General features: G+C 47.5%; 1 protein-coding gene across 6 annotated transcripts; it reads right to left on the bottom strand.

Annotated features, from left to right (window-relative positions):
• Nucleotides 1-115: 115 nt before the first annotated feature.
• On the bottom strand, nucleotides 116-26,237 carry RCOR2 (REST corepressor 2). Of its 6 annotated transcripts, XM_081891595.1 has the most exons (14): nucleotides 26,145-26,237; nucleotides 23,815-24,093; nucleotides 22,945-23,011; nucleotides 9,430-9,526; nucleotides 7,417-7,473; nucleotides 6,551-6,631; nucleotides 5,403-5,455; nucleotides 4,604-4,765; nucleotides 3,795-3,919; nucleotides 3,092-3,161; nucleotides 2,309-2,524; nucleotides 2,044-2,121; nucleotides 1,873-1,930; nucleotides 116-1,554 (listed from the first exon to the last, which is right to left on the bottom strand). In XM_081891595.1, the coding sequence occupies exons 3-14, from the start codon at nucleotides 22,951-22,953 to the stop codon at nucleotides 890-892; spliced, it is 1,671 nt and encodes a 556-aa protein (XP_081747721.1). In that variant the 5' UTR covers nucleotides 22,954-23,011; nucleotides 23,815-24,093; nucleotides 26,145-26,237; the 3' UTR covers nucleotides 116-889. The 6 variants fall into 6 exon arrangements, with proteins under 6 accessions (XP_081747721.1, XP_081747724.1, XP_081747722.1 ...); XM_081891598.1 differs by lacking the exon at nucleotides 9,430-9,526; XM_081891596.1 differs by lacking the exons at nucleotides 22,945-23,011; nucleotides 23,815-24,093; nucleotides 26,145-26,237 and adding an exon at nucleotides 10,120-11,580 and having other exon boundaries at nucleotides 116-1,225; nucleotides 1,316-1,554.
• Between the last annotated feature and the right edge of the window lie 200 nt (nucleotides 26,238-26,437).

Below are 26,437 nucleotides of genomic sequence, written 5' to 3'. Positions count from 1 at the left end.
TTTGCTAGAGCACAGAATTTATCTTCTGCCTTGATTTGGGCAATTGTGAATGCCACACACTTTCCCCATGCTCCATTGCCTCCCGAGCTAGACACAGGGTGGAAAGACCAGCCAGTTGTAACAAAATACCTTTATTGAAAATGCTCCATGGACGACAACAACAACAAAAGACTCCCAGCAATGGGTGGGGCCTTGGAGGGGAATCGTACACAGAAGTCTGCCCAATCCTACTCTTTAGGGAGTCGTTACATCTTTGCTGCCAGGGACTCCTGCCTGGCAAGGTGGACAGGCAAGTACAGAGCAAAGCAAGCTGCCACTCATTCCCTCCCACCCCCTTCCAAATCTCCATGTAGAAACTGGAGAGGAAGGGAAATTGCTGTTACAGAGAGAGGGGCATCTTTACTTGGGAGCACTCTTGCCTCTGCATCCAGTCTGATCAGGTGTAAATCTCCCCTCCTTCCTCCCCCTCCCCCCAAGCTTCCACCTGTGTCAACTCTGACATACCTCCCCTTGCCCTCCCCCAATCCCCAATTCACACAGGCACTGACGCAACTGATCCTGCAAAAGTGTAAACATAATCCAAACCCACCCCAAGCTACTAGTCCTATCACTTCCTTTCTCTTCCCTCCCCTCCCAAGAAAAAAAATCCCCCACCCCCACCCCAATGTACATGGGGATTGGGATTCCTTGCCAGCTTTCTGGATGCTACCTGAACTGGGTCAGATGACAGTTGGGACCCCGAAGCCCCTCCTTCCCCTGTTCCCTTTTCATGACCACCACAGCTGATGCACACCTTGTGGGGGGGGAGAGGAGGACTGTACCAATCCCAGCTGTGACTGTTGTAGAGCCAGGCTCACAGATGTCAAAGGAAGCACTCTGAAACCCCTCCTCAGAGGGAGCTGGAGGAGGGGGGAGGGGGCTCTCCTATCCCACCAAGGAGTGATGGGGGGTGCTGGCCACTGCGGGGCGCTTGTCGCGAGGTGGCTGGCCGAATGAGCGGGGGTGGCGGCTGGTTGAGCGACAGTCTGGGCTGCAGGAAGCGGCCTTGCTGCAGTGGTGGGGGTTGGCGGTGCAGCGTGGGTGCTGTTGGAAGTGTGGGCCTCAGCAAAGGGGGTGGCTGTGAGAGGGCAGCAGGTGGTGGCCGGGGAGACGCTGGGAGTGGCGGCGGAGGGGGCAGTGGCGGCGGTTGCTGCTGCAGGGATCGGGACACCGCAGTGATCTGTACCTGCAAAAGGGCAGAAGGAGAACTTTCAGTGCTGGAGAAGCTCAAGAGGTCTGTGCAGTGTTGGTACTTGGGGGCAGCCCCTCTCCTCACCTCATCTTCTTCCTCACTGCTTGCTAACGAAGCGCTAGAGCTCTTTTGGTCCTGAGAAGGGGAGCTACCTTGGGGGGCAGCCGGCCCCACACCCTCCTGCTCAGCCTCCCATTCCTGCAGCACCTCTTCCAAGTTGAACCGGCGCCGGTAGCTGACAAAGAAAGTCTTCACCTGGGCAACTGTCTTGTTGCCAATCACCTCTGCGATGGCCTGGAAATCTTTGCCGTATTTTCGGATGGCTGAGCAGGAAAAGAGAGGTGATTTTTGCCCCGTCCCGCAACATAACCAAATGCCACCATTTGGCAAGCCAGCTACCTACTGTTGTGTATCCAGGGCCCCAATCCATGGTAGAGAAGTTTGGTATAGAGGGTGCCACTTTAGGGTGATCTTAACCTGCACTCTGGCCCTCAAATCCCAAAGACCAATAGCCTTCTCTGATACAACAGGGGGGAATAACCCAGCCATCCTCTCCTAGTTCAGCCCTGCATTGCTAAGAGGAGGCAGCCTGTCACCTCTCTGCTGCATGGGCTCCCACCTGCTGGACCTTGAAGGCTCACCCTGTACAGCCAGCAGCTGTTCATCTGTTGTCCAGCGTGAATTGAACTTGATGTTTGTCTGCAAGGGAGAAAAGGAGCGTGTCTGAGCTTTGCCTCCCTCCCTCTTATGCCTCCCCCGAACAGAGAAATCTGGAAACTACCATTACAGCTTGCCTGCGCATGCACACTCACCTCGGGTGGCCGTAGTTTGTCTATTCCACCTTCTAGCACCTGCTTCATACTGCTATTGATCTGCTTGATGCTCTGTACCTAGTATGGACAGAGACTGGAAGGTCAGGAGGCAACAGCTCCCTTGCCCACCCCCATAGTCTGAAGAGCCCAAATTCTTTGGAAGATGAAAAGGAGAACAGGTTTTCCGTAAGGGGCGGTGCATGCTCATTGGGAGGGAGGCAGGCAGCAAGTTGTGACCACGTGTACACACTTAGGATTTTGCTACCTGGCGCTTGAGGGAAACCAGCTGGGAGTCCAGGTGGCGCAGGGTGAGAACAGCCATGTCTGGGCTGGCAGACAGGCCCGTAATGTCCTCCTGGCTCAGGTACATGCCCTTGGGAGGACGCCGGCGAGTGCGTAGTGGGTGGTGTCGATACTGTGACAGTTGTACCTCCTTCTTCACAGGCCCTGGCTTGCTGTTCAGGGGCTTCTGGTAACTAGGCTGGAGAGGAGAGAATGACAGTGAGCGAAAACTGAACAGGACCTCCCTTCAAATTTACCATGGTTTTTACTGCCCCACTGCAGCTCTTCCTCCCATGCCCTTTAATGCTGCTTCCTTGAGGAGCTGGATTGTAATCTGTCTTGGCAGGGGTAACTCCTTGGGTTGTATCCAGTGCTAGTTGTACTCACTACAGATCCACTGAAATTAATAGACATAGCTAACTTAGGTTCGTTAATTTCAGTGGGTTGACCCCCCAGGTAGAACTTCACTGGTTCCCCATCTTCCTTAGGTTAATGTATCAGCCAGTCCTCTACCACCCAGTTCCTTTTGACATACAGTTGTCATTCAGTTATAGCTCTTCTAAGCGGTTTAATGTTCCTTAGCACATGACATCTCCATCCTGATAAATTCAGGACTTTGTGTGCCCTGTACTTAAAAAAAAACCACCAAAAAACATTTTCATGGCAAAGTGCCTGTTTTCTTGCCGCTGAAGGTACTGGAACCATGTTGACCCTTGTTTATCTTAGCTACCCTTAATTTAGACCTGTTAGTGGCCATTCCCCTTACCTCCTTCTTGGGATCCATGGCATCAAATTCACCCTCACTAGCCTGCCGTCCTTCTTCCAGTTCATCATTACTGTAGGGGAAATGCAGCAGACATTAGAAGTTATTCTGCTTGCTCCAGAATATGACTTGCCTCTCCTGCAGTCTTTTTCTGGTTTCTCCAAATAGGTCTCTTCCCCCTACTGGGCTATTGCCATCCTTGCTTTGAGCTCTTCTGGGAGGCAGTAATTACTGCTGTTCATTGCATCCTGGCTCGGCTTCACTGGAGAAAACGAACTTCTGGCCATCTCTGTTTGTGCCCCCACTTTTTCCCAAGCAGTGGGAGAGACTTAAATTGCAGGAGAAAAGTTTGGAGGAGTTTTAGAAGTCCAGGCTGTGTCCACCCAAGTATTGCGTACAAGGTAGTCACTTCCAAGCCATCAATGTTTTGCCTGGTTCTGTCCTTGCTAGATTGCAATTGGTTTTATGGGCAAATCTTGACATTATATTCAGCTTAACTGGGTTTGGGCAGGCTCCCTGCCTCAGAAACTGATTTGTAGTGTTCCATTAATTGGTGGGGTCCCACTAATGAAACTGCTTTGGGGTTGAAGGCAAGGTTATTGGCTCTGTGACAGGCCCAGCCACCCAGCTACCTCTGCTACAAACCCTTTCCTTCACGAGCCTGCTAAGCCCATCCACCCCACGTACATGCACTCTTGGCTCTGACCTGTCATCCTTTTCCTTCTTGCTGAGCAGCTTGCGGGCCTGCCGATCCATCACGCTAGTCCTGCTCCGGGTTTTCTTCCAGGAGTAGTAATACTTCACCAGGCTGGGAATCATCTTATCAGGAAGCTAAGCAAGGAGTCGCAGGAGGAACGGTGAGTAGAAGAGGGCAGCCAAAACCTGAATTACTGTGTGGCACAAGGTAATTCTAATAGGCATGTAATTAGGCCATGGAGTGATGCTCAAATACAGAGTTAACGAGTAGAGCTGTGGCACTGGGTCATTCATATATTGTGTGTGAGAGACAGGAGGTGCCAGAATGGGACTAGTGAAATGGGGAATCTGGTCCAGAAACAACCATCAGCCCATATAATTACACAAGCTGGCTCCCCATACAGAGTAAAAAGGGGATACAGAACAGGGGAAAATCATGGTGCATCCAGCCCAGGATTTCAAAGAGAAGGCCTTAAAACAGTTTTGTAAATTGTCAATATAGGCACATATCTGGTTGCAAGTTTTGGAGGGGGACTTATGCAAGATACCCTCAGCCTTACCTCCACCTTGCTGCTGTCCCTGTTTCCCATTCCTTGCCCTCTTCTTCTTGGCCAACTGAACCAGGGCCAAGAGGGTGAGGAAAGGCTGCTCCCCTCCTTCATGTGCATCATGCTGACCCAGAGAACAGCCAGGAGGTAGCAGTGGGGCTGCGGAAGGGGCCTGATGAGACCAACCTGGCACTGGACACTCGTGAGAAGAGGATTGTTCTTTGGACCCCAGCCACCCTGCCACTTACACCAGCAAGAGGGGAACACATACCATCTGCTGGATTCGAGCAAAACTCTTGCCATGGAAGCTGAAGGCTTGCTCAAACAGGACTTTGTCCTCCACCGTCCACTCATCAGGGAATGGTGTGAAATTGGCCAAGTCAGCCAGGGACTTCTCCACATCGTGTTTGTGCCACAGCAGCATCCCCAGAGCCTGTTGGGGGAAAGAAAGTAATGTGTAAGAGAGACGAGTGACTGTCCCAGCAATGGAATGTCACTCCTGAAAATGTGGCTCCTGAAAGTCTGGTGATACCTAAGTTTCTGTCAATTCTGAAGATAACCGTACAAGGTTAAGATAGTGATGGCAAGCAGGTCAGTGAAAGAGAGATGGGCTAGGAAGGGTTACCTTTGGCCATGAGAATGGCATGTTTGTCAGCTCTTGGGGGAGGGATCCCTCTTAAATGTATCTCTCAAACTCTCACCTGGTCCTGTGGTATCACATTTTTTGCTATGAGAAAATGCCTATCTTAAGACTGGGTAGCATTGTTTCCAATAAGCTTTCACTGGCTTACAAGTTGATGCTAAATGGAATGAAGTGTCCAATAAATCTAATTTGGTTAACCAGATCAAACAATGTCTAATTTTGTGGAATTTGCTCTGCTCTTATGGAATTTGTAGGATTTCAGTAATGTTGAGTTAGGGTCAAGAAACAAGGGGTTGTATTCAACTTAAGATTTACACTGAAATTAATGACCACCACTAAGTTAGGTCCAGTAATTTTAACGAGTCTACTCCAAGTAAAACTTGTTGAAGCACCACCCAGGGAATCCAGTTTGTTCTGGTTTTCCTACCTGCTCTATGTTGTATCCGTGCTTCTCCTTGGCCATGGCAATATATTTGTCCACTAGAGGGAGAAAGAGGCAACCGTCAGTGCTGGGGGAGGGAAACAGAGAAGATGGAGATGCTTCGTCCTCTGACATCTCTTTCCCTCAGTGGTTGACTAGCCTGCCTGCCTGCCAGGTGGGGATGGCAGTGATCATCTCCTCTTCCATGACATCCACAACCACGTTTGGGGCTTCCGGTGAGGAGCCCCTCCTGCTAGCAAAGAGGGGAGAAAATTGAAGTGCTCTGTTGCGGTGCGCCCTCTAGAGCAGTGTTTCCCAACCTTGGGCCTCCAGCTGTTTTTGAACTACAATTCCCATCATCCCTGACCACTGGTCTTGCTAGCTAGGGATGATGGGAGTTGTAGGCCAAAAACATCTGGAGGCACAAGGTTGGGAAACACTGCTCTAGAGGAACATAAAAGCAGGCATGTGGCCAGAGGGTCCAGCACACACTAGATCTGTGTTACAAGAGCACTGCCCAAGAGATGTGTCTGCCAGTCCCATGTGAATTCATGTTTGGGAAGGAGGGGAGAAGCATCCCCCATAGAAGTGGAAAGTGTGGCTGTAAAATATATTATGTACATATGATATATTCTCACACAAACCCTTAATGACAAAGCCATTGGGGTGACAATTGGCCATGCATCAATCTTTCACCGACCTCTTCAAAAGCGACAGCACTACCTGGGCAAGCGGAACCCCAACTTTGGGCCTCTCTGCTTCAGCATAGGCAGCGACACCATTTCTCCCCCCCCCCCCCAGCTGCCTGCACCAGCCAGATTAATAACCCAGGAGCCGGAGGCAGCGCACCAGCCGCTCGGTAATTGCTTCTAGGAGTCCCGGGAGGGGGGGAAGGGGGAGCTGTCAATCAGAGGCTCTGCTACCAGCTGAAGATGGAATGCATTTCCCCACCCCCACCCCTATTTTAGCCAGGCTGGTTCTTGGTTGATTCTGGAACTGGTTCAGAATCCAGGCCAGGGAGCAAAGGCTGTTGGAACATCCAACATGGCCTGAAGGGAGGAAAGCTCCACAGGAGTGCGCAGGGCCCAGCCCCAGCCATTGATCTGACCTGGCCTTTCCACTTTTTACACAATAAAGAGGGAGGAGCAACTCACATTTGGCATCAGAGACGCAATGATTTGGAGACCAAACGAGCATCCCTTTCAACTCCTTGTTGCTGTAGCGAGCTGGGCTCTCTGAATTACAAAGACAGAGGGAAGAGAAAGCTTTAAGCACTCTGGGCAGGATCTCCTGATAGGTTCATCTACTGCTGCTGAAAATCAAGGTGGTGAGAGAGGAATGCAGTTGTGCTGAAGCAAGCAGTGGATGGCTTGGTGTCCACACAAACACAACCTCTCTCCGGTATCCTAGCCAGCAGTGCGAGCGATCCCAGCTCAGTCAGCTTTCACTGTGTTTTCCTGGTAGGTGACCGCCCCCCCATCACACCCACTCAGTCTGCTCATGTCTTCAGTCCCCACCTGTATTACACATTATCCAACACTTTGGTGGACCCCTCCCTTCACTCTTGGACAGCATGTGGGGAGGAGGTACATATAATTTCACCCCACTCACCCCGGAACCAAGAGCAAAGACAGGTGGAGCCTCCAGGTCCAGAAACTAGCAGCTACGTGTTGCCAGGGTGGTTGTAAGCAGGAGGCGCCAAAGATTTGGCACTGGAAGAGAGTGTGACTGCATTAGAGCTTCGGGCTGCTGCCAGGTGCAGGAGGGGGATGGTCAGAGAAAAGCCATCTGGTGCAGCAGGGTGGGGGTGGGACCCATCGCCCTTGTTCACCTTAGGGGGAAATGCTCAGGTTCCACTTAGGAAGGAGGAGGACTCCACTTAGGAAGGAGGACTCAGAATGCAATGATCCACCTGGACTGTTAAGCCAGAGCCTTTATTTGAAGGAGCCGGGAACATGACTGCCTTCTTGCTTAACCCTCTCCTGTAATCTGTAATGCTTATATGTGCCCCCCCCTTTACCTGGTTTGCACTCTGGAATCACAGCTTGGTAATCTGCTCCCACACGGATCATGCTGTCTGTAAGGGAACAAGAAAGACAAGCTTGAAGGACCTGCTGCTGCAAGGGAGGGCAAAGGCTGGCTCAGACAGCGATACAAGCCCTCAAGAGAGGAGTCGGATCATCCCTTGGAATGGGAACAGTTCACTTTTGGCTGGTGCTTCCTGCCTGAATAGCCTCAAATGCCCAGAGACATTCCCAAGAGATGTGGAAAGTGCAGGAAGCAGAATGAGACGCTCCACTGCTTTTAAGTTCAGTGGTCCAGCATAGTATTTGGGAGAGACTTCCACTGTATATGAAGGGGCAATTGCATGTTTTGGTTGGGAGGAGGAGTCCTGGTTCTACTTGAGATATTGCAGTGGAGTGTTTGTGTGTTCCTTCTATCACTGCCTTTCTCCATCCTCAAAGGTGGTGGCGGTGTGGCCAAGGGGGCAACAGTATAAATGGCTGAGCAAGCCATAGCAGCCTTCCAAATGAATAAGGAGGATCTTGGTACAAACACTCAGTGCACATACCCTCCACCACCCAAAGCACTTTGGCACTTGAGAAGCAAGGACCCTTGGGAGCCCTCCAGGGAAACATCAAGAGAAAGGCTACTGCTGAGAAACCTTCTCAGGCAGCAAATGCACCATTTTCACTATAACTTTGGATAGCCTAGTATTTTCTCCACCACCCTCTGCAAACTCCTGTTCCTTAAAAAAAAACAAAAAAACCCCAAGCTACCAAGCAGCTGCTGAACAGCAGGCAAGATCTGGAAACATTTAGCCAACGTCATGCCAAGGAGCTCCTGAGCTTTCACTTTCTGGCAGAGGGGCCAAGAAACACATGCTGGGCTGGGGGCCGAGTGGTCTGCTGAAAGGGCTCCATATCCATTCTGGGAAACACCCACACTGTGCCCTACAGAGCAGTTTCTGGGATGGCAGTGGTGGGATCCTCATGTGGCCATGTGCAGGAAGGGGCATGGTTCTCCTGATATATCTTGGGGGCACCATCTGCACCTCCCCCAAGAGTGCATCTGGCAGCTCTAGGGTGGTGTTGGGCAGGGTGGGGTGAGGGGTGGATGTCTGTTGGCAGACAAATGACACCATCTTAGGGCCATGCACCATCACCACCTGGCTCACTAGAGCATGATCCAATATTCAAGGTGGAGAGAGAGAACTGGAGAAGGCAGCAGTCCTATTCAACAGTTCAAGAGAGCTAAAGCAAAACCTGCTGGTGGATGGATGGTCATGGTTATACTATCAGGGTAAACACACACATACACACACCTTGAAATGCAGGTGACACACTGAGGTAGCTTCTGTCCAAAATGTGTTTTGAGAATGAGATCTGACTAGGGTGTTGTGTGTCTATAGCCTGTGGCAGATGGACAAAAGTCTCTCCCCATCCAGCCCTATCAACAGCACTGTATATCTCCTAGAGCAGATGTTCAGCTGCAGGTGCACCAGTGGACATGTGGAGTACTGGGCGGGGGGTTGTCCCTCCACCACCACATCCCACAGAGAATGGAGGGAGGTGGAAGAGGAAGCCTAACAAAGCCAGAGGTGTACAGGAAATCATAACAGAGTTTGGGTGGGAGGGTGGGGAGAGAGATGACAGGAGGGCTCTGGGGACAATAAAGCTATGAGCTCAAACCCAAAGCAACTTTCTAATTCTAGCCCCCAGCTGGCTCCTTTGTTAACCTGGCCAATGGGTGAAGGTGGAAAAAAGGAAAGGGGCAGTTGCAGAGGATCCCCACCCTCATCCTGCTTCTGGGTCTGACCACACAGGCAAAAAAGGATCAAATGTCAGAGGTAAGATAGGTGGGTGATCACTAAAGTGTGAAGCAACTGGAAAGGATTAAGGGAAAGAAGTGTCTCTTCCAACCACAGTGACCTGGCAACTATCACACTGTTTTATTCAAGGATCCCAAGCAGCAGCATAACACATGCTTGGGCTGACATTTGGGAAGATGCACTTCACTAACAGCACCTCACCTTTTGGAACACCTTGAGCCAGACTAACACCTGTGCGTCCCCCTTTCTTCTTTTGAAGCTTCATGTCACAACACTGAAGGAGCTCATCATCTGCTTCCTGCAATCAGGATAAGTCTCTCTCTTTTGCACACTCCTAGCCCTCTCCCTGCACCATCTCTGTTGCTTTACAAACTACAGTTTTCCAAGTTACATGTTTCTCACATGCTGTCATATGCACCCCAAAACAAACATTTTCTTAGATATATTATCCATCAGCTGTGCCCCCACAACCTCACCCCACAGCCCTCATGGAGCCAGATTTCTCTCTGCACACCCCCCACCCCGCATTTGTGTTACCAGCTCTCCCTCTCCCACGCCCACTCTCACTCTGTGGCCAGTAGAGGGCAAGGTGAGCCTAATAAAGGCCTTTCCCCTCTATTGGAAAGAGCCAAACTAAAGCCATTGGTGTCATGAGCTCAGTGGCCTGAAGTCCAGCTCCAAAAGGGTCCCTGATACCAAACTCTTTGTTCCACCGCAGCATAGCACAGTGGACTCTCTCAGCCCTCTTTTTAACTGGGGCATCTTAGACCTTCAACCCACGCATCCATTGGTTCAAATCCTCCCACCCCCTTGAGTACAATGAAGTCTTGAGAAACAGCCACTTTTAATAACTCCTCGTGTGAGCATAGCATGTAGCTCAGCTTGGCTTACCGTGGGAGTGTTCCTCTTCACTGCTGTCATCTTCTGAGTTCTGGTGGTTGCCGTTGGTGGCCGACTTGGACCGGCTTCTGGACAGGATCCCTGATTTTTCCATTACGGAAGGCATCTTCCAAGTCCCAGCAGACCACCGGGCTGGGAAAGGATATATTTTCCCCTTCCAGTCTTCGTACCTCTTTCAGGAAACTGAAATACTTGTGTGTTATTTAAATTTTAAAAAATTGAAGTTCCGCCGTCTCTTCTCCCCCTTTGCTGCAACTTCCAACTTTAAAACATTAAGAGGAGGAAATTAATGTCCCTTGTAAAAATCCATTGCAGTGAAGGTTGGAGTTAAACGTAAATTCTGTGCAAAGGGAGGAAAGATCAGAGTTCAGGTTTTCCTTTCCCACTCTGAAATTTTGTCTCTCATTCCAAAGTTACTGTAAACTTCCTTGTAATGGGTATGAACCATGAGGGGAAACTCGGTACTGCTGAAGTTATGTAGGAGATGCTCTGAGAAAGTGGGGAGCTTAACACCTGGAATAGGATGTGTGTTTGGGGGAGCAGCAACCTAAAAAAGATAACTTCTAAAATAAGCTGCTTCTCCAGCTAAGATCCTCCAATCAGCAAAAAGAAGAAGGGGGAAGGAGGAAATATCACCTTAAAAATCCTAGGTAAACGTAAAAGGGGGAGAAGTCCTTTGGTCCCTAAAAGTCTACCTAAGCCCCCCCCTCTCAAAAAAAGATCAGTCCTTTTCTTTTCTTCTTCAGAGCTGCAGTAACTTGTACAAAAAGGGAATATCCTCTCCAGAGTCCCAGTTTTTATCACCAGGAAAGAGAAGAAGGATCAGGAGGAAAGCCTCCCTCGTGCGTGTGAGGCACTTAAAGGAAAAGTTGCATGAGAGGATTATTTGCAGGCGCTGCCGTCTCCTACTGCTGCCGCCACCATCTCTTTTTCCCTCCCTCTCACACAATGAGTCTGTGGCTGCTTTGCTCTTGCTCTTGCTCCTGCTGCTGCTGCTGCTCCTGCTGCTGCTGTGAGAAAGTAGTTCCAGTTCTCTGCCTTAGCACCTCCCCTCAGACTCTTCCGCCTGCCTGCACATCTGGCCAGAGGAGGCACGCAGGGGCAAGAGGCGCGCAGAAAGGGGAGGGTGGAGGCCAGATGTGCAGAATGGGGAGGAAAAGGTCAGGAGCGGGGAGGGAGCACATCAGTCCTCTGAAAGCACAAGCTGCTGTCTTAAAAAAAGAGAAAAGAAAAGAATTCCCATTTCTTCAAAGGGGTGAAGGATGGAGGAAGTCTGTTCCCCTTGTAGCGAATGAGGAGAAGGTGCCGTGAGATGCTGATATTCAATTCCCAGCAGGAGACACGTGGGGAAGTCTCTCTTCCCCCTCCATTGCTTCTGCTCTAATCTGGCTTCTCTCACTTTCTCCTTATGCAGGAGAAAGGCACTGTTTGGTAGCAGCAGAACAGTAGCATCTTTATAAGACACATAACTGTGAAGTCATCTAACACTCTCAAAATTTCACTTAGCTGTCATTTTATGCTCACTATGTAGAGCTTTGGCTGCTGTGTATGGGAGAGTTCCAAAGTGAGAGAAAACAAGTCCACACCCCTATATCAGATTGACCTATTCGCTCGGCATCACTATCTCCACCACACTGCTTTTTAGAAGACAGCTTCAATGTGGATAGCTCTGCAATTCTGCAGAACAGAACTAGGAAAACCCAAATGAATCCACTCACCCCACCCACTACACAGAGGGACACAATTAGCTGAGAAGGAAGTTGCCCTTTACTAGTTTCATTGAAATTAACATGAGCAACACACTATGATGTTCTTGCGCAGGTCCCATTCATTTCAGGGGAGCCTGTGTAAGAGAATTACCAATGGTTGTGAGTCCTATTCATCAGATCAGACCCTTTTCTCCTCTGCCACACCACAATCAGCTGCCTAAGGCAGCCAATTAACCTTTCCTTATGGTTGGGCTGCTTCTGTCTAAATTCTCTTCGGTGGTCTCACTCATGGAGAAGGATAAAATGGTAGCCCTTACACAAGGTTTACTGCACACAGGAGCAGCCCATGCACAAAGCAAGGTGAAGCCATTTGCTTCAGGTAGCGGATCCAACCCTCCCCTATCCCATTGTTGTGTGCCTGCTAGCCCCACCAGGGGCACCACCATCACAGCACCATTTCCCTTGCAGCTGCACCCCTGCCACTGTGTCATGGTGGCAGCATGGGCACAGCCACAGGTGAGGGTACAGTTGCAGTGCTAGACTGCAGGGACTGGGTGAGCGCAGGGACCTGGATCTGCTGGGGGGGGGGCAGCAGGGCATTTTGCCAGCAGTGACAAAATGTCTTGGGCCAGCCCTGCACACCTGCGTCTATGAATATATACCATAGTGAAAAAACAAGAAGCAAATGTTCTTAAAAACCCCATTACACGCAAGTTAAAAATATTATTCTAGTCCTTTTCTCTTATAAGATGGGTAATAATAAACTGATTTACAAGGAAAATACAACATATCAGGTAGCCACTTGGATTCAAACCAATCTTCCTGTGATATATCTTGCAGAAGTGACACTGCAAATGTCAGTGTTGGGGATGGGGAATTTAAGCCACTTCCTGGCTACATTCAAGATTAAACTGAATGGTGGTTGTGCATTTAACATTGCGTGGAGAAACTCAGGTCCATGGGACTCTCCTCAGGCCACACCCCTTGCTAGTCCTGTGTCCATGTTCCCAATCAAAGACAATCTTTTCCCTACCTCTTCTCCCACCCCCCACTTGAAGCAAACTGATTTAAGTATTTGGCAATGTGTACATAGGAGAGAGGAGGTCCATTTAATTGTTTCTAGCAATAGGCACTCAGTGTGAGTTGGCCAGAGTGAGTAAGAGTTCCTGAGGAAGAATTGCATAAGGTATGAAAAGGGTCCTTAAAGGGAGCCACAGATTTAGGCTCTTTACACACCAAGCACTTAAGCACTCCCGACTCATAGTGCTGGGAACTTTAATTTACACCTCACAGAGCTACAATTCCCAGCACCCTTCTCATGAGTTTGGGGGGAGGGGTGTGTTTTTAATGTGTGGGGTGTACGCTGCCTAACTTTTAAGACCTGGGTTTACCTAACTCTACCCCTTCTTCGCATGGTGATCCAGGACTCCAGGTAAATTGTCCATCCAATTACCAGCTGCTAACCCAAAAAACTCTACCATGCTTTCCTCTATTCATCCTTTCTCTGTCTACCCCAGCCTGCTTAACATTAGGTCCTTTCCCCACATTTCCCGTCAGCCTGCTAGAACTTTCGGTGATTTCAACGGAAATTCACGTGGTGATGCCCCCCTGCTTTCCCTTTTTGGTTGTTTCAGGCATTCTCTCTTCTTCCATTTCATAAATATCAGCCTCTCTTGTTTCCTGTCATTTTACTCGCAATAGGATTCACTGTGGGAATAGACTACCAGCCTCCAAGGCAGCCAGACTAATGATTCAGGAGGGCTAAAAAATATTGTGGAGATCTGAAAGAGCATGGCTAAACAGGGCCATAAAATAATGGCTGGTTGAGGAGGGCTGTGGTGGGTGGCGGAGAGAAGCAAGGTGACAAAACTGTGCCTGGGTGCAAAGAGGCATGGCACTGTCAACATGACAGAGAAATTCCCTGCTGGAAGGAGAGAGCAGAGGAGGAACAATAGCTTCTTCCCCAACCGTGCTGCTTGGAAGCGGGAGGAAGCAAAGGGGAGAATTTTAGTAGGGAATTCTGTTTGTTCAAAGACTCTTTGTAGCAGCTCTTTGATGTGTCAAAGGAGCTCAGGTCCTAGGCTGCCTTCCAGCCCTGTACGGTGGAGGTGGTGAGGACCGCAGTGGGGGGAGAGGGGATTGAGCTGGCAGGAAGGGAGGGAGGACTCTGGGAGCTGAGGCCATCCACCCTGTCTCTGGAGTCTTGTTTGTTTCCTGGTCAATTAGCTGGAATGGAATGCAGGGGTCAGGGTTTTCTATCTCGGCTGCTTCTGCAAAGGAGAGCAGTTACTCTGGTTTTGTGTCCTGAGATGGGCTATCATCCCATCTTCAGCTCAATTGTGGAACCTGGTTTTAATTTGTATTTTATAGAGTCCATGAGAGGACAGAATAAGAGGGGACAGCCGTGTGTAGAAGGGGGGGCAGTTTGTGCCTGATTGATTATGGTGTATGGAGCTGTAGTCCATCATCCAGGAAGCATTACAGGCTTCTCTCTTCCCTACACAAAGGAGGGGGATTTGTGGCATTGGAGAGCTGTAGTGAAGAGTATGTAGAAGCACACAACTTCTGCTTTCTACAGCAACAAAATCTCAAAGCTCGCTGAGGCACATTGTTGTTATTCCTAGCTCGAGATTAGAGATCGAGAAACAGATTTTCCTAAGTGTACCTTGTGAATCTAGATGGCTCCTGGACTGTAAGCAGATGTGTCTCTTTTTTCAGTGTGTGTGTGTGTGTGTTTACAATATATGTGGCTGGGCTAGAATTTGAACCCAAGTGGCTAACAATCAGAATAAGGAACATGGAAGCATGTAAAACTGTAGAGCATATGCACACATTTGTACACACACCTAGACCAGTGTAATACACACATGATGAAACTGATACCTCTTGCAGCACGGCAAACCTAACACCACAAGCCCCTTCAGCCTTTGTGGCAGTTTAGATCTGCTGGCATGAGCAGCTGCATAACAGAGGAAAAACCATTTTATTTAGGCCTTAGCCACGCTAGGAGGACACAGTGTTTTAGTCAGACAAGGGCTAAATCCATTCAGTACAGGCAGCTATGGAAGGGAGTCTGCTTCCTGCAGCAAGGACCGGACAAACACAGTCCTCTAACGGCATGACATGCTGTCACAAAAGGCATGAAAAACAGAGCAGGCCTGGGTAAGGTAAATGGATCAAGGGAGAAACTGAAATGGAAAAACAAACATTCCCAGTGGTCACTAACCAAACCATTTCCCCCCTCAACCCCAAACACCACACCAAATCCAGCATTCTATTCTCTCACTCTGCCTTCATCCCAAAATTTCAAGAGCTATGAGCTACACCCTTAGAACAATGCATAACAAAGACAGCAGAAAGTTCACTACCTCTACTCTCACTCCACATGTAAGTGATGTCTCTTAAATCACATCCTCTTGTCAGTCAGTCATTCAAATATCTATTCACACATGCACACTAATCCGCAAAAAACTATAGCAGCCTATACAGGAGTCATGCACACAGACCCGTCTACCACTGTCACAGTCACACGGGGGAAATCCTGCTCTTACATTTATTTTTCCCCATTCCCTTTCCCTTCTTCACCCCACCCCCATCCTGCCCTCCCACTGGAGCACGACAAAGCAACTGCATTGTCTAAACAGACACCTGCTCCTTTGCTCTCTCTCTCTATGTGTGTGTGTACCATGCATATGCACACACACACACACACACACACACACACACACACACACACACAGCAACAGCACTATAAAAATGGCTGCATGAGGGAGACTGTTGGGGAGTAAGAAGGAGTTATAAGTTATAGGGGAGCTTTTTCCTTCTGACTACTGCTCATTTCTCTTTGCAGAGGGAGTGGTGCAAGGAAGACCAGAATGTGAATGCCAGGTTGGGTGGCAATAGCAGCAGCTGCAAACACAAAAGCAAAGGGCCAGTCTGCCCACTTCCCACACAACACAGATTTGCTGACTCCCTGCTGGACTTCTGCCTCTCCCACCCCCTTTGCTTTATTTGAGTGACATGCTGGGGGTGGGGTTGAGAGCAGGAGCCCAGGATACTGTCCCAGGAAGGAGACAGTTGCCAAGCTGCGGAGAGAACCAGGCAATAAGTGCTTTATTTTTTGCCACCACCCCCTTATTGCTCGTATCATACAAGCAGGGTAAATTGAGTGGGTCAGGACAAGGCCCCAAAATGGTTGATTTGGTGGAGATGACTATCTGTGTGTATTAAGAGGTTTGCAATGATTACGTGCCATGGTTATGATTAGACAATGGATAAAGCTAATGAGAGCCCCTGTGCTTTCGAACAGTAGAAAGATACAGCTATAGCTCACTGTTCCTGCCACCCACTCTGTTTGCAGTGGGGTCAGGAGGACACAGGATTTGGAGGGGAAGCCAACAAGGCTAAGACAAGAGGACCACAATCTTTGCTTATGGGAGCAGTGGGGTGGCTTGTATCTCTCTGCAGCAGCACAGCCCTGCTGGCTCAATGCCCTGCTTGGGGTTTAGCTTCCATATTGGCTCAAAAATAAGAGACACCAACTCCCCTCTCAGGGTAGCACTGTTGATAGGGTTCTGAGATCTGGCAACTTCCACCATTATCACAATCTGGCCACTGTTTTTCTCCCAGCCAGGAAGATGCTGCCCCTGCCACAATGCACCCATAAGAACTGGACTGACATGAAGGAAAAGTGGGATACTGTCCTGCTACTGCAACAGTCAGAAAAGCAAATACTCGAGTGTCTAACTCTTGATTTCAAGTGGGATGAATTACCACACAATCAATGGAAAATTGCTCCTACGGGAAAAGCAAAACTGTGTGTTTCTGTTCCAACAGTTAACCCAGCACGGCTGCCTTGTTTGACTGAGGGCAGAGACTTCAAGTGAGAAGGAGAGACACTCTGTGTGTGTGTTCATGCATGCGTGCACATAGACACACAGAATATACATGCAGGATTAGAAAGATTGCTTCAGTGGCTTTGGAATTACAGGGGAACATTTTACTCTGGCCCGCATTAATTCTGCTTTGATAGAACAGCTCTGTGCAGCTCAAAAGCTTGCATGCTCCAACTTGACACCAATAAACGTTACTGCATTAAAATACAACACCTTGATGTATTGCATTTCTCTTTTTTGGGATTGACCCAGGAGCAGCTGTCATATGGAGTTACTGTGAGTGCACAAGAAAAAAATAATGTGTTTGAGAGTGTGAGAGAGTGTGAGAGAAAGAAGGAGCACAGGTGCCTTTCACACATCATGAATGCATTCTCATGATGCAGATTCATGCAAGCATGTGCTTTTTGCTCTCCTCCTCCCAAGCTGAATTTCTATTTGGTGGGTATTTTCCTCTCTTCTTTCCAAGCCCCAAACTATAATCAGGCTCCTAAATTTAGAAGATACCAATGAGTAGCCTGCCTGGTCCCTTCACCGCATATGAGGCCATTCAAACCTCCTGCTGTCAGCAGGGATCCCAGAGTTCATGAGTCCGCCTACCCTTCCTCCCTCCACCAGCCCTCCCTCCACTGGGGAAGTGGGATGAGGAACCCGCAGGCTAAGGAGCCTAGAGTAGATGCTGACTAGTGTTGCAAACTCTCCAGTCTTCTCAGTGCACAAGCTGCTCCCCCTGTGGCATTTACAGAATAATAGGACATGTATGGGAGAACATGTGCCAATAATGCATGTGTGTATGTGTGCGTGCGCGTTGCACATGCATGCTCAGATGCAGTCCAAGGATGTGAATGCCCAAGTCTGTCTGCTTCAACATGGAGAAGCTGAACATCAAAGCCAAAGCACAAGGGGTGGGGGGAACTGATGCAAGGGAGAGTGAGAGCTCTGAACAGCCCCAGCCGCTTTCCATCCTGCTGAAGATTAAAGGATCTGATTGCCCTCCAGGGAGCGTGCCTGGCCTGTAGCACTGCCCAGAGCAGAGGGAAGAGGAAGGGCCTGATTGGGGTCACGTACACACTCTCCCCCCCCATCGGCACACAGATACACAACTCTACTCTCCCACCTACGGTATATCCAGAAGCATAGCCATGCTCCCTCAAGTCTAGTCACACTCCACATCCTGCATTCCCTTCTCTAGGCACACAAAGAGCCACACACACACTCCCTCTATTGTCACATGCTGTTGCTACTACTTCATCACTCTATGCATATACCATCACATTTCCCCACTGCCTGCCATCACATACTTCCTCCCTCACTCTGCTGCTGCAAAGCTACACTCATTCCACAGCTGCTGCTCCATAAACTCCATCCTTACACAAAGAGTCATACCCTTCCTGCTCATAAACCACAAACTGTGTCACTCCCCACCTTGAATGCAGAGAGTCACACACCACACAAGACTATGCTGTTCCCAATTTATATGCTCCCTCTCCAGTGCCTACAGCTGTTTCCTACCCAAGCATTCCACATACTTTACAGCAATATCTCTCTCTCTCTCTCTCTCTCTCTCTCTCTCTCTCTCTCTCTCTCTCTCACACACACACACACACACACACACACACACCTATGTATGGATTTCTCTGAACTACTTCTCATGTCTCTAGATTTGGTATTCTGCATGTATACCCTGTACTCAGATGTCCATTCCACATGTACTAACAATCCACAATGCCTATGCATCCCTCCCCAGTGCTCCTTCTCTGTGACAGAGATCCACCTCTATAGAAATGTAGAACCCATAGCCACTGCTTTACCGTTCATATAGCATTCCCACTCCTGATACACAGACCCATCTTTTCCCACCCACATAAGCCTACTGCCCACTATTTCTAGGGTTTGCTGAATGACTTAGTTCTTCTTTTGCTGATTCTGCCTTCCTCATGATGGTCCCCAGCTTTCCAGCTACAGGAAACCTTCCCACTTCAGCACCTCCCCATCGTTTAGAGGCTAAGAAAGGGAAGGTTTGAAGTTGCATTTGTGCAGTGCAGTGGGGGGCTGCATCCACAATAAAATAAGTCCCTGGCTTCCCCCTTTTCCAGTGCACAAAGGCCTGGAAAATTCAAGTTTACTTTTGCAATAAATCTGCTCCACCCCCTCCCAATATGGTTCCTTCCCTTCTTCAGACCTCCCCCAGCTGCATTCTCCCTGCACCCAGCTCCACCCCAACACAAAGGGGGGGGGGTAAATTCAGGAGAGACAGGCTCCCTCTTTTGTGCAGCCACACAAAGAACAAGGACTGGAAGCAGATGCCATCTGCTCCCTGCAACCTGACAGTCTTAAAGAGACAGACACTTCCCCCTCCCCCTCTGCCAGGAGAGCGAGGGGTGAGTGGGGGGAGGGTTGCTAGTGTTTGGTGGCAGGGAGGATGGAGAAGTGCAAGTTTCCCTTTTCACCCCAAATCCTAAACCTATCTGGGTGAAGAATGTTTGTGCGCACAATGTGATGGGGAAGGAGCCAGCTAAGTCCCAAGCACCAGTGACACCAGTTTAGGTTATTAACCTGCATGTTTGTGTGGCAGAACTATAGCAGTGGCAACAAGAAAGAGTAGGAAAAATTGCCTGCTCAGGCAAATGGATTTCATGGTGTCAGTTAGCCGCCTGCAGACACCCATACCTACAGCAAGCCACTGTCACAAGAAGCACAATGTCTGCCCTTTTGTTCCCTTAGGGTGGAGATGGAGATGAAGCCCCATGCCCTGGTGCTTGAGGGGTTAAGCTTTCAGCAGTGGCAGCTGCGCCTTCAGTCAAGCTGTGCCAAGCCATCCTCTTGCAGCTCTACTCATCAGGAGGAGGAGTGGGGGGGCAACAAGAGATATGATCCAAGCTGCCTGTCCCTCTGGCCATGTCCATTCATTGCTGGCCAAGAGAGGATATAGAATTTGACTGGCAGAAACCCCAAACCTGGAGAGGCCTGAAGGGAAAGTAGGAGGCTGCCACGGATGATGCCAGACAGAAAAGAAAGATGGGAGGGGGTGGCAGAATTGGACAGCAAGAAGCAATCTGCTCCCTGGGGAGTGTTGGTGAAGAGGTACAGGGTAGAGAGCAATATTGTTCTTCTTGGATTAACCACTAGTCCCTCTTGCCTGAGCTTGTCTATTTCTTTCTCTCTCTCTCTCTCAACTAGGAGGGTGATGATGCCTCCCCTCCGGAAGGAGGACACAGGAGCTTGTCTCTAGCAGCCTGGGAAAGGAGCCAATGTGGTGAAATGCAGCCTCCCCTCCTCCTGCCATCACCTTGGCCTTTCCCCTGGAGACTGGATACATGAGCTGGCTATGCAAGGAAGCTCACTCTCTCCCTCCTCCCGCGCCCCCCCCCCCAGCAGTAAGAGAAGGAATACCTGCATTTCCTGAGCTGCTTTGTCATTCACAAAGCAAAAGGTACAATAGGCTGGAAATGGAAATAGTACCACCAGCGCCTCTGCAAAAATAACTACAAAATAAAAGCCATGACTGTGGATGCTACTCAAGGAAAGATGCTGGACAAGAAACCTGGTGGTGGTGTGGATCAGTTAGGGCAGAATGCTTTTTGAATATCAGCCAACAATATTCAGTTTGCAAACAGAGAGGAGAGAAACAGCCTGTTGTTCACACTCCATACTTTCTGTGCTCATATATTACAGTTAGCAACTTGATCTACAACTGGCACAGCCATAAGAAGTGCAAGAAGACCTGTAGTTCTCAACAGAGAAGAACTGTTGCAGCTATAAATGTAATATGTGGTTCCAGGTTTGGAAGAGCAGAATGAGGGGAAGCAGCTGGACTGAAGGTCAATTCTTGGAAAAGGAGATGGGGAGGGGATGTGGTTTGGGGCCCAATGGTGGAAGGCAGAGGATAGAATGGCAGAAGGCTGGGTCAAAGAGCTGTTTAACATAAAAGGAGGGAGACAAGGGCCTGAAGGGTTGAGGCACTTGTGCCTAGCTGCAGGGAAACTGCTTCCATGTGTGCAATAACACCCAAGGAATGAGAGCTGAAGAGCACCCTCAAAACTTTTGTCACAAAAATCCAAGGCCAGGAGAATCAAAAGGCCAGTTTTGGACTGAAAAGCAGGCTGTGGCTGTTAATGCAGACAAAGACATGAAACTGCATTAAGGACTCTGGCAGCAATCATTCAGAAATGAAGCATTTTGCTCTGATCATATTCACAAGTTCAGGAAAATACTATTTGCAAGTATATAAAAATGTAGTATTCCCATCATTATAAAGATTAATGCATACTTCCAGTGTAGGAGATAAACTGATAGAGAGATAATGCGAACCAAGGACACTACAGTGGTACCTCGGGTTAAGAACTTAATTTGTTCTGGAGGTTCATTCTTAACCTGAAACTGTTCTTAACCTGAGGTACCACTTTAGCTAATGGGGCCTCCCGCTGCCGCCGTGCAGCCGTTCTCATCCTGAAGCAAAATTCTTAACCCGAGGTACTATTTCTGGGTTAGTGGAGTCTGTAACCTGAAGCGTCTGTAACCTGAAGCATCTTTAACCTGAGGTACCACTGTGTTAATCTGAGCAAAGCTGCTGCACTTACAGAACTCAGGCAAAAACACACAATGAATTATCAAGGTTATGAAAAGCAGCAGTAGGGAACCTGTGGCCCTCCAGATGTTGATGGACTCCAGTTCTTATCAGCTCCAGTCAGCATGGCCAATGGTCAGAAATGATGGAAGTCGGAGTGCAACAATATATGGAAGGTCGCAGTTTCCCACCTCTGATGTTAAATTTTGTGTTTTTATCACCTTCCCCTCTGTGGGCCTTTGGAGCCACTAACTGCTTCTGATGCTTCTCTGAATGGGTTTCGGTTCCAGCAGGCTAACAGGAAACCATGATGCTTTGTGCTATATAATACATTCAAAACAAGGATACAGGTAATATTCAGAGGAAGAAAGCTGAGTCACAAAGCAGAGGACTGGAATTAAACACAGGTTTAATCTGTGTGACCTAGGTCCTTGTGCTCTCACTAGGTCCTTGTGCTTTCAAAAGGAGGAGATGGTGATGACGCAAGCTTAATAATGAGAGAGAAATGTGTGGAGTTAAAGGGGTAAAGATGCATGTTAAAAGGTCATATATGTTAAAAGGTTAGTGCTGAGAATCTTACATATTGTTGTAAGATACTACAGCAGGGAGAGCAGCAAGCAGTACAGGATGGTGGGGGTGCTGAGTGAGAGAGTGCCCTCTAACTTGTGATCTCATTCTTCTTTGACTCTAATTCCAGTCTCAGGGACATTTCCTCCAAAGGTGACACTGGGTCTCTGGCACACAACCTGAATCCAGGATCATATGACCCAGTGAAAAAGCAAGCAACAACATCCCAAGTGACCTGGAGGCAACTCAGTACCACCTCCTAGTTTAATTCATCTCCTGCCCCCACCCCATCAGAGCATGGAAGGAGGAAGCGGTTGAACCTCCCCCTTTTCCGTCTAGTTTTGAGGGGGGAAACTTACAGCACAAGCGCCCTCTGGTGCCTGACTTATGTTGCATAAGCAAAATAGGGTTTTTTTTTAAACAATACATCTGGTTTTAATCTTCACATGTGCCCTGCCCAGTATCATCAGGCATGCCCTCTCTAAAATAGGTAGGATGTTCCTTAGTCAGTTCCTGTTCCCTCCACAAGGTATTATCAAGATGGTTCATGAACTTTATATATTTTATTTTTTAGTATTGTATTTTAACAGTACTGAACTGTGAAAAATTCAAATCTGGAAATTGATATTGAGGGAAGAGAAATAAAACACTTGATTTTAAGGAAAGAGACAAAGAGGAAGCTACTAATTAAAGGGAGACCACCCCACAAAAACCTTCCCAGTTATCACTCCATACTGGACTGAAATACCATTTGAATAAAAAGAAATCACCACAGATCAGTTCTGAGATGGGAAGGCAACACAGAATATTCTCAAATGAAATAATAAAGTAGCTGGAGAAACCCAGCCAGATGGGCAGGGTATAAATAATAAATTATTATTATTATTATTATTATTATTATTATTATTATTATTACTACTACTACTACTACTACTACTACTACTATTATGTGGCAATGACACCTCCTGGGTTTTCTATAAAATTGCAGTGAACGAAGGATGTCTATTCCAGACCAAATGACTGGTAAAACCAAGTGTAGTATATAAGCTGTGAGCCTGGAGAGATCTAGATCAAAGCTTACCTTTGCCATGAACTCAGTAGGTGGCCTTCTTAGATAAACTACAGTTCTCCTGGTCTCAGCTCTCTATCTGCAATATAGGAATAATAGTAACCTACATTACAGGGCTGTTGTAAGGTTTCCTGAGTTTAAGTCAAATCCTTTTAATATCTGAAATGTGCAATATTAATATTTAAAGCATTATTGTGAGGCAAAACCCACCTATAAAAACCAAGTATCTTCTTGCAATAAAACCATGTTTAGCCACATTGACTGCAATGAGACTAAACCAGATTAAGTGTGGTATGTGGATTGTAGCCTCAGGCAAAGAAGCCATCCCCTCCAGCTACAGGAATAGGAATAAGCATCTGTAGGGACTGCATGGAGAGGGGGGCGCAGATAAAAGATCCAAAGGCTTTGTGTCTTTGTGTTTCAAAGTAAAAGATTCTCATCCCCAGCTAGACTCTCCAGGATCAATTTGTTGTTTGATGATGAAAGAGCAAACCGTACATGGCAAAGCCAACCATAGCCTCCCCAATGGCCTTCTCCTTATTTCTTGTTCCTTCTCCCAACATTTACTCTCTTTCCTCTTCCCCCACCCCCTCGTTCATTCCTCTCACATATTCAACAACACTGGTTGGATAGAGGTCAAAACGGGCTGACAGGAGCCTATTTCCTGGGATGTGACAAAAGTTCAGCCAGCCTCAGGGCAGTTTACAAAAAGCAAAAGTCCTCGATCTATTGGAGCTGATTCCTATAAGAAATGGGCTTGTGTACTTGCCAAATTAATACTTTTGAATATCTAGGGTGCTGAAGCTGATGTGTTCTGTGGGGCTGGGATGTTCTGGCTTTAAGGAGACACACACAACAAAAAAGAGGTTTCTGGAACTTTACCTTTTCCCAAGGAGAGTCCGATGTCCTGTTGTGACTTCAAAACTACAAGCTTTACAAATCAACCAGGAAGCCACACCTTCTCCTCTACAAGTCCATATCTGCAATCCCAGATGTTTTCGTGCTGATGGTGATTTTTCAGTTGTGCCTTCATGTCCTGGTGGAGAAGCACTCTGCACATGTTCAAAAGCCCTCAGCCATGTCACAGCTGAGCCCTGTGTTTCAAACTCTGGCGAGCCTTGGCTCAGATTAAATCCTACTGAAGAAGAACTCATCTTAGCCCTGCCGCAAACAAAGTGACATAAAAGATTGTGTGAGTTTATAACAAGAGTTGCTCACCTTTTGGTCTGATTTTACTGGGCTATTTCTCCTTTAGTGAAAGATCAGGAATAGGTAGGGAAACATTTTAGGAGTCATAGAAGGTGTAGGTAGAGTGATTAGGAAAGTTGGAGCACAGAAGATTAAACCAAGAAGTTAACACCATCATGAGGACCTGCAGAGTGTGCGTACCCTCTAGAACTAAGCTGAAGTTTATCAGAAAAGAATTCCACACTGAACAGATGATTCTTTTTCTAAAAAAATATGGGTCACACATTTTTATGTTCTTTAAAAATTATATTTTTATTGGCTTTATATGACTACAATTGTATTTCCCTCCAGTCTTATTGCCAGCTGCACATAAGGTTCTACCAAAAAAAGCAGCTCTAAAGGGACACATTGATATCTGAATGGGGACATGTGATTTAGAATTTGAAAAACAAGGGAGAATTTCTTAGGTTGTTCCAAGTAGAGCTGAAACAACCATGAACTTTAGACTGTGAATTAAAAAATGCTAATAAAAATGTTAATAAAATAATTAGTTTCAAACTCTAAAAAATAAATCCCAAACTGAGCAAGAACGGCAAACTTCATTTTTCTGCAGAAGAGTGCAGGGAAAGGGCAAAGGGTTAAGTTGCAAGGAAATTCACAGGCTGAATATAAGAGTCTTGCTGGATCAGACTAAAGGCCCATCAGGTCCAGAATCTGTTTCTACAGTGGCCAATGAGATGCCTCTGGGCAGCCCACCAGGACATGAAGGCAACATTGCCTTTCTCTCCCATTCGTACCTCCCAGCAGAAGCTCCTTATTTAAAGGTATTATATACTGCCTCTAAACAGAGATTCAATTTAGCCATCATGGCCAATTCCCATTTGTAGGCAACGACCAGCAGCACATATTATGGCAGTGAATTCCATATGTTAATTATGAATCATTGTGATGTGCTTTATTTCATCTCTGCTGAATCTATTGCCAGACATTCCATCTGATGAGAAACTGAAAATATTAACTGAAAATCCTGCATTGCATGACTAGATTTCCTATTGCTTTCCTCCCCCACACCCTTCCCTCTCAAATCCACTCTGGAGGGTCCCCCAACTCCAAAGAGCAGACTTTGAGGGAGTTGGGGAACTGTGACAGTCTCATTGCAGTCATTTTAAGCACTTAATCATGCCAAATATTTAAAGATGGATAAGCTGGCGGTAGGGAGCATTACAAAAGTTTATTTTATGGGATACTAGCAGCTCTGTATCTGGCACTGCTCAGGAATTCTAAGAAACAAAAAAATCAGTGAAGTTTTTTAATTGGTTGTTAGAATCTGTGGTTTTGAAAAGTTCAGTCCACTATCTTGATTCAAAATGACATGTCTTATTCAGAAGGAAAAACCCTGTTGCGAATAGGACTGCTGCCTAATTTCCCATGTGTGTGTTGCCTTTGCATACCAATTACTGTTTGTTCTTTATTGATTTTAAATTATGAACCACTATGGGTTGATTGGGCAGTATAAAAATGCCTAAATAAGTATTCCCACATTTAACATAGCATTTTTAATGGCTGACCTACGTTCTTCACTATGTTTTTAAATCTATTTTTGTTGTATATTGCTGTAATTTTATTCTCCCCCTCTCCATGTTAGTTTAAGCTGCTTTGAACGCATACAGTACTGGAAAAGTGGAGTATATTTAAAATCAATTGGATTATTTAATCTCTTAACTGAGACACACAGCTCATTATTTGGTACTTTTAAAAGTATAGGCTCTTTTTAAAGTACATATTGGAGATTTAAATAATTATAAATAATTAGCTAATGTTTTAATCCTATTCAGAATGGTGTATCGCTTTTTATTGTGCTAGTCACGATGACTGGCGGTGGCCTTTTAATATACGGATTTGGATTTTTAATTGTTCTTTAAATAAAAAAAAGGGAAAGGAAACGTAGTTAGAGCTGAAAAGCAAGGGCTATTATGAGGAGAAATTTGTTGAGGCACAGCAAAGTCATCCATCTCCCCTCTCACTGAGGTAAAACAGCCGTCTCTCCCAATAGCCAATAAGCGCGGAAGAAACTTCGCCTCAACGGTCCCCCCAAAGCGCGAGACCGGCGACCGAAGATTGAACCGGGGCACTCTGAGGGCTACACCGCGCACGCGCCATCCTCTCCCTCTCATCATAATCAAGGTCTTCCACACTTTCCCGCCTTTCCTCCGCTTTAAATTCTCCTCTTCCCTCCCCGCCTTCTGAAGCTTAGGCCACCAACCCCTCTTCGGCGCACGCGCTCCGGAAGCCCCTTTACCCCTACTTTCCGCCCTCT

The sequence above is a fragment of the Podarcis melisellensis genome (genome assembly GCF_964234715.1).
Source record: "Podarcis melisellensis genome assembly, chromosome: 16".
NCBI classification, from domain to species: Eukaryota; Metazoa; Chordata; class Lepidosauria; order Squamata; family Lacertidae; genus Podarcis; species Podarcis melisellensis.
Note: the sequence above shows the minus strand (reverse complement) of the source record. Positions and strands in the feature narration are given on the sequence as shown.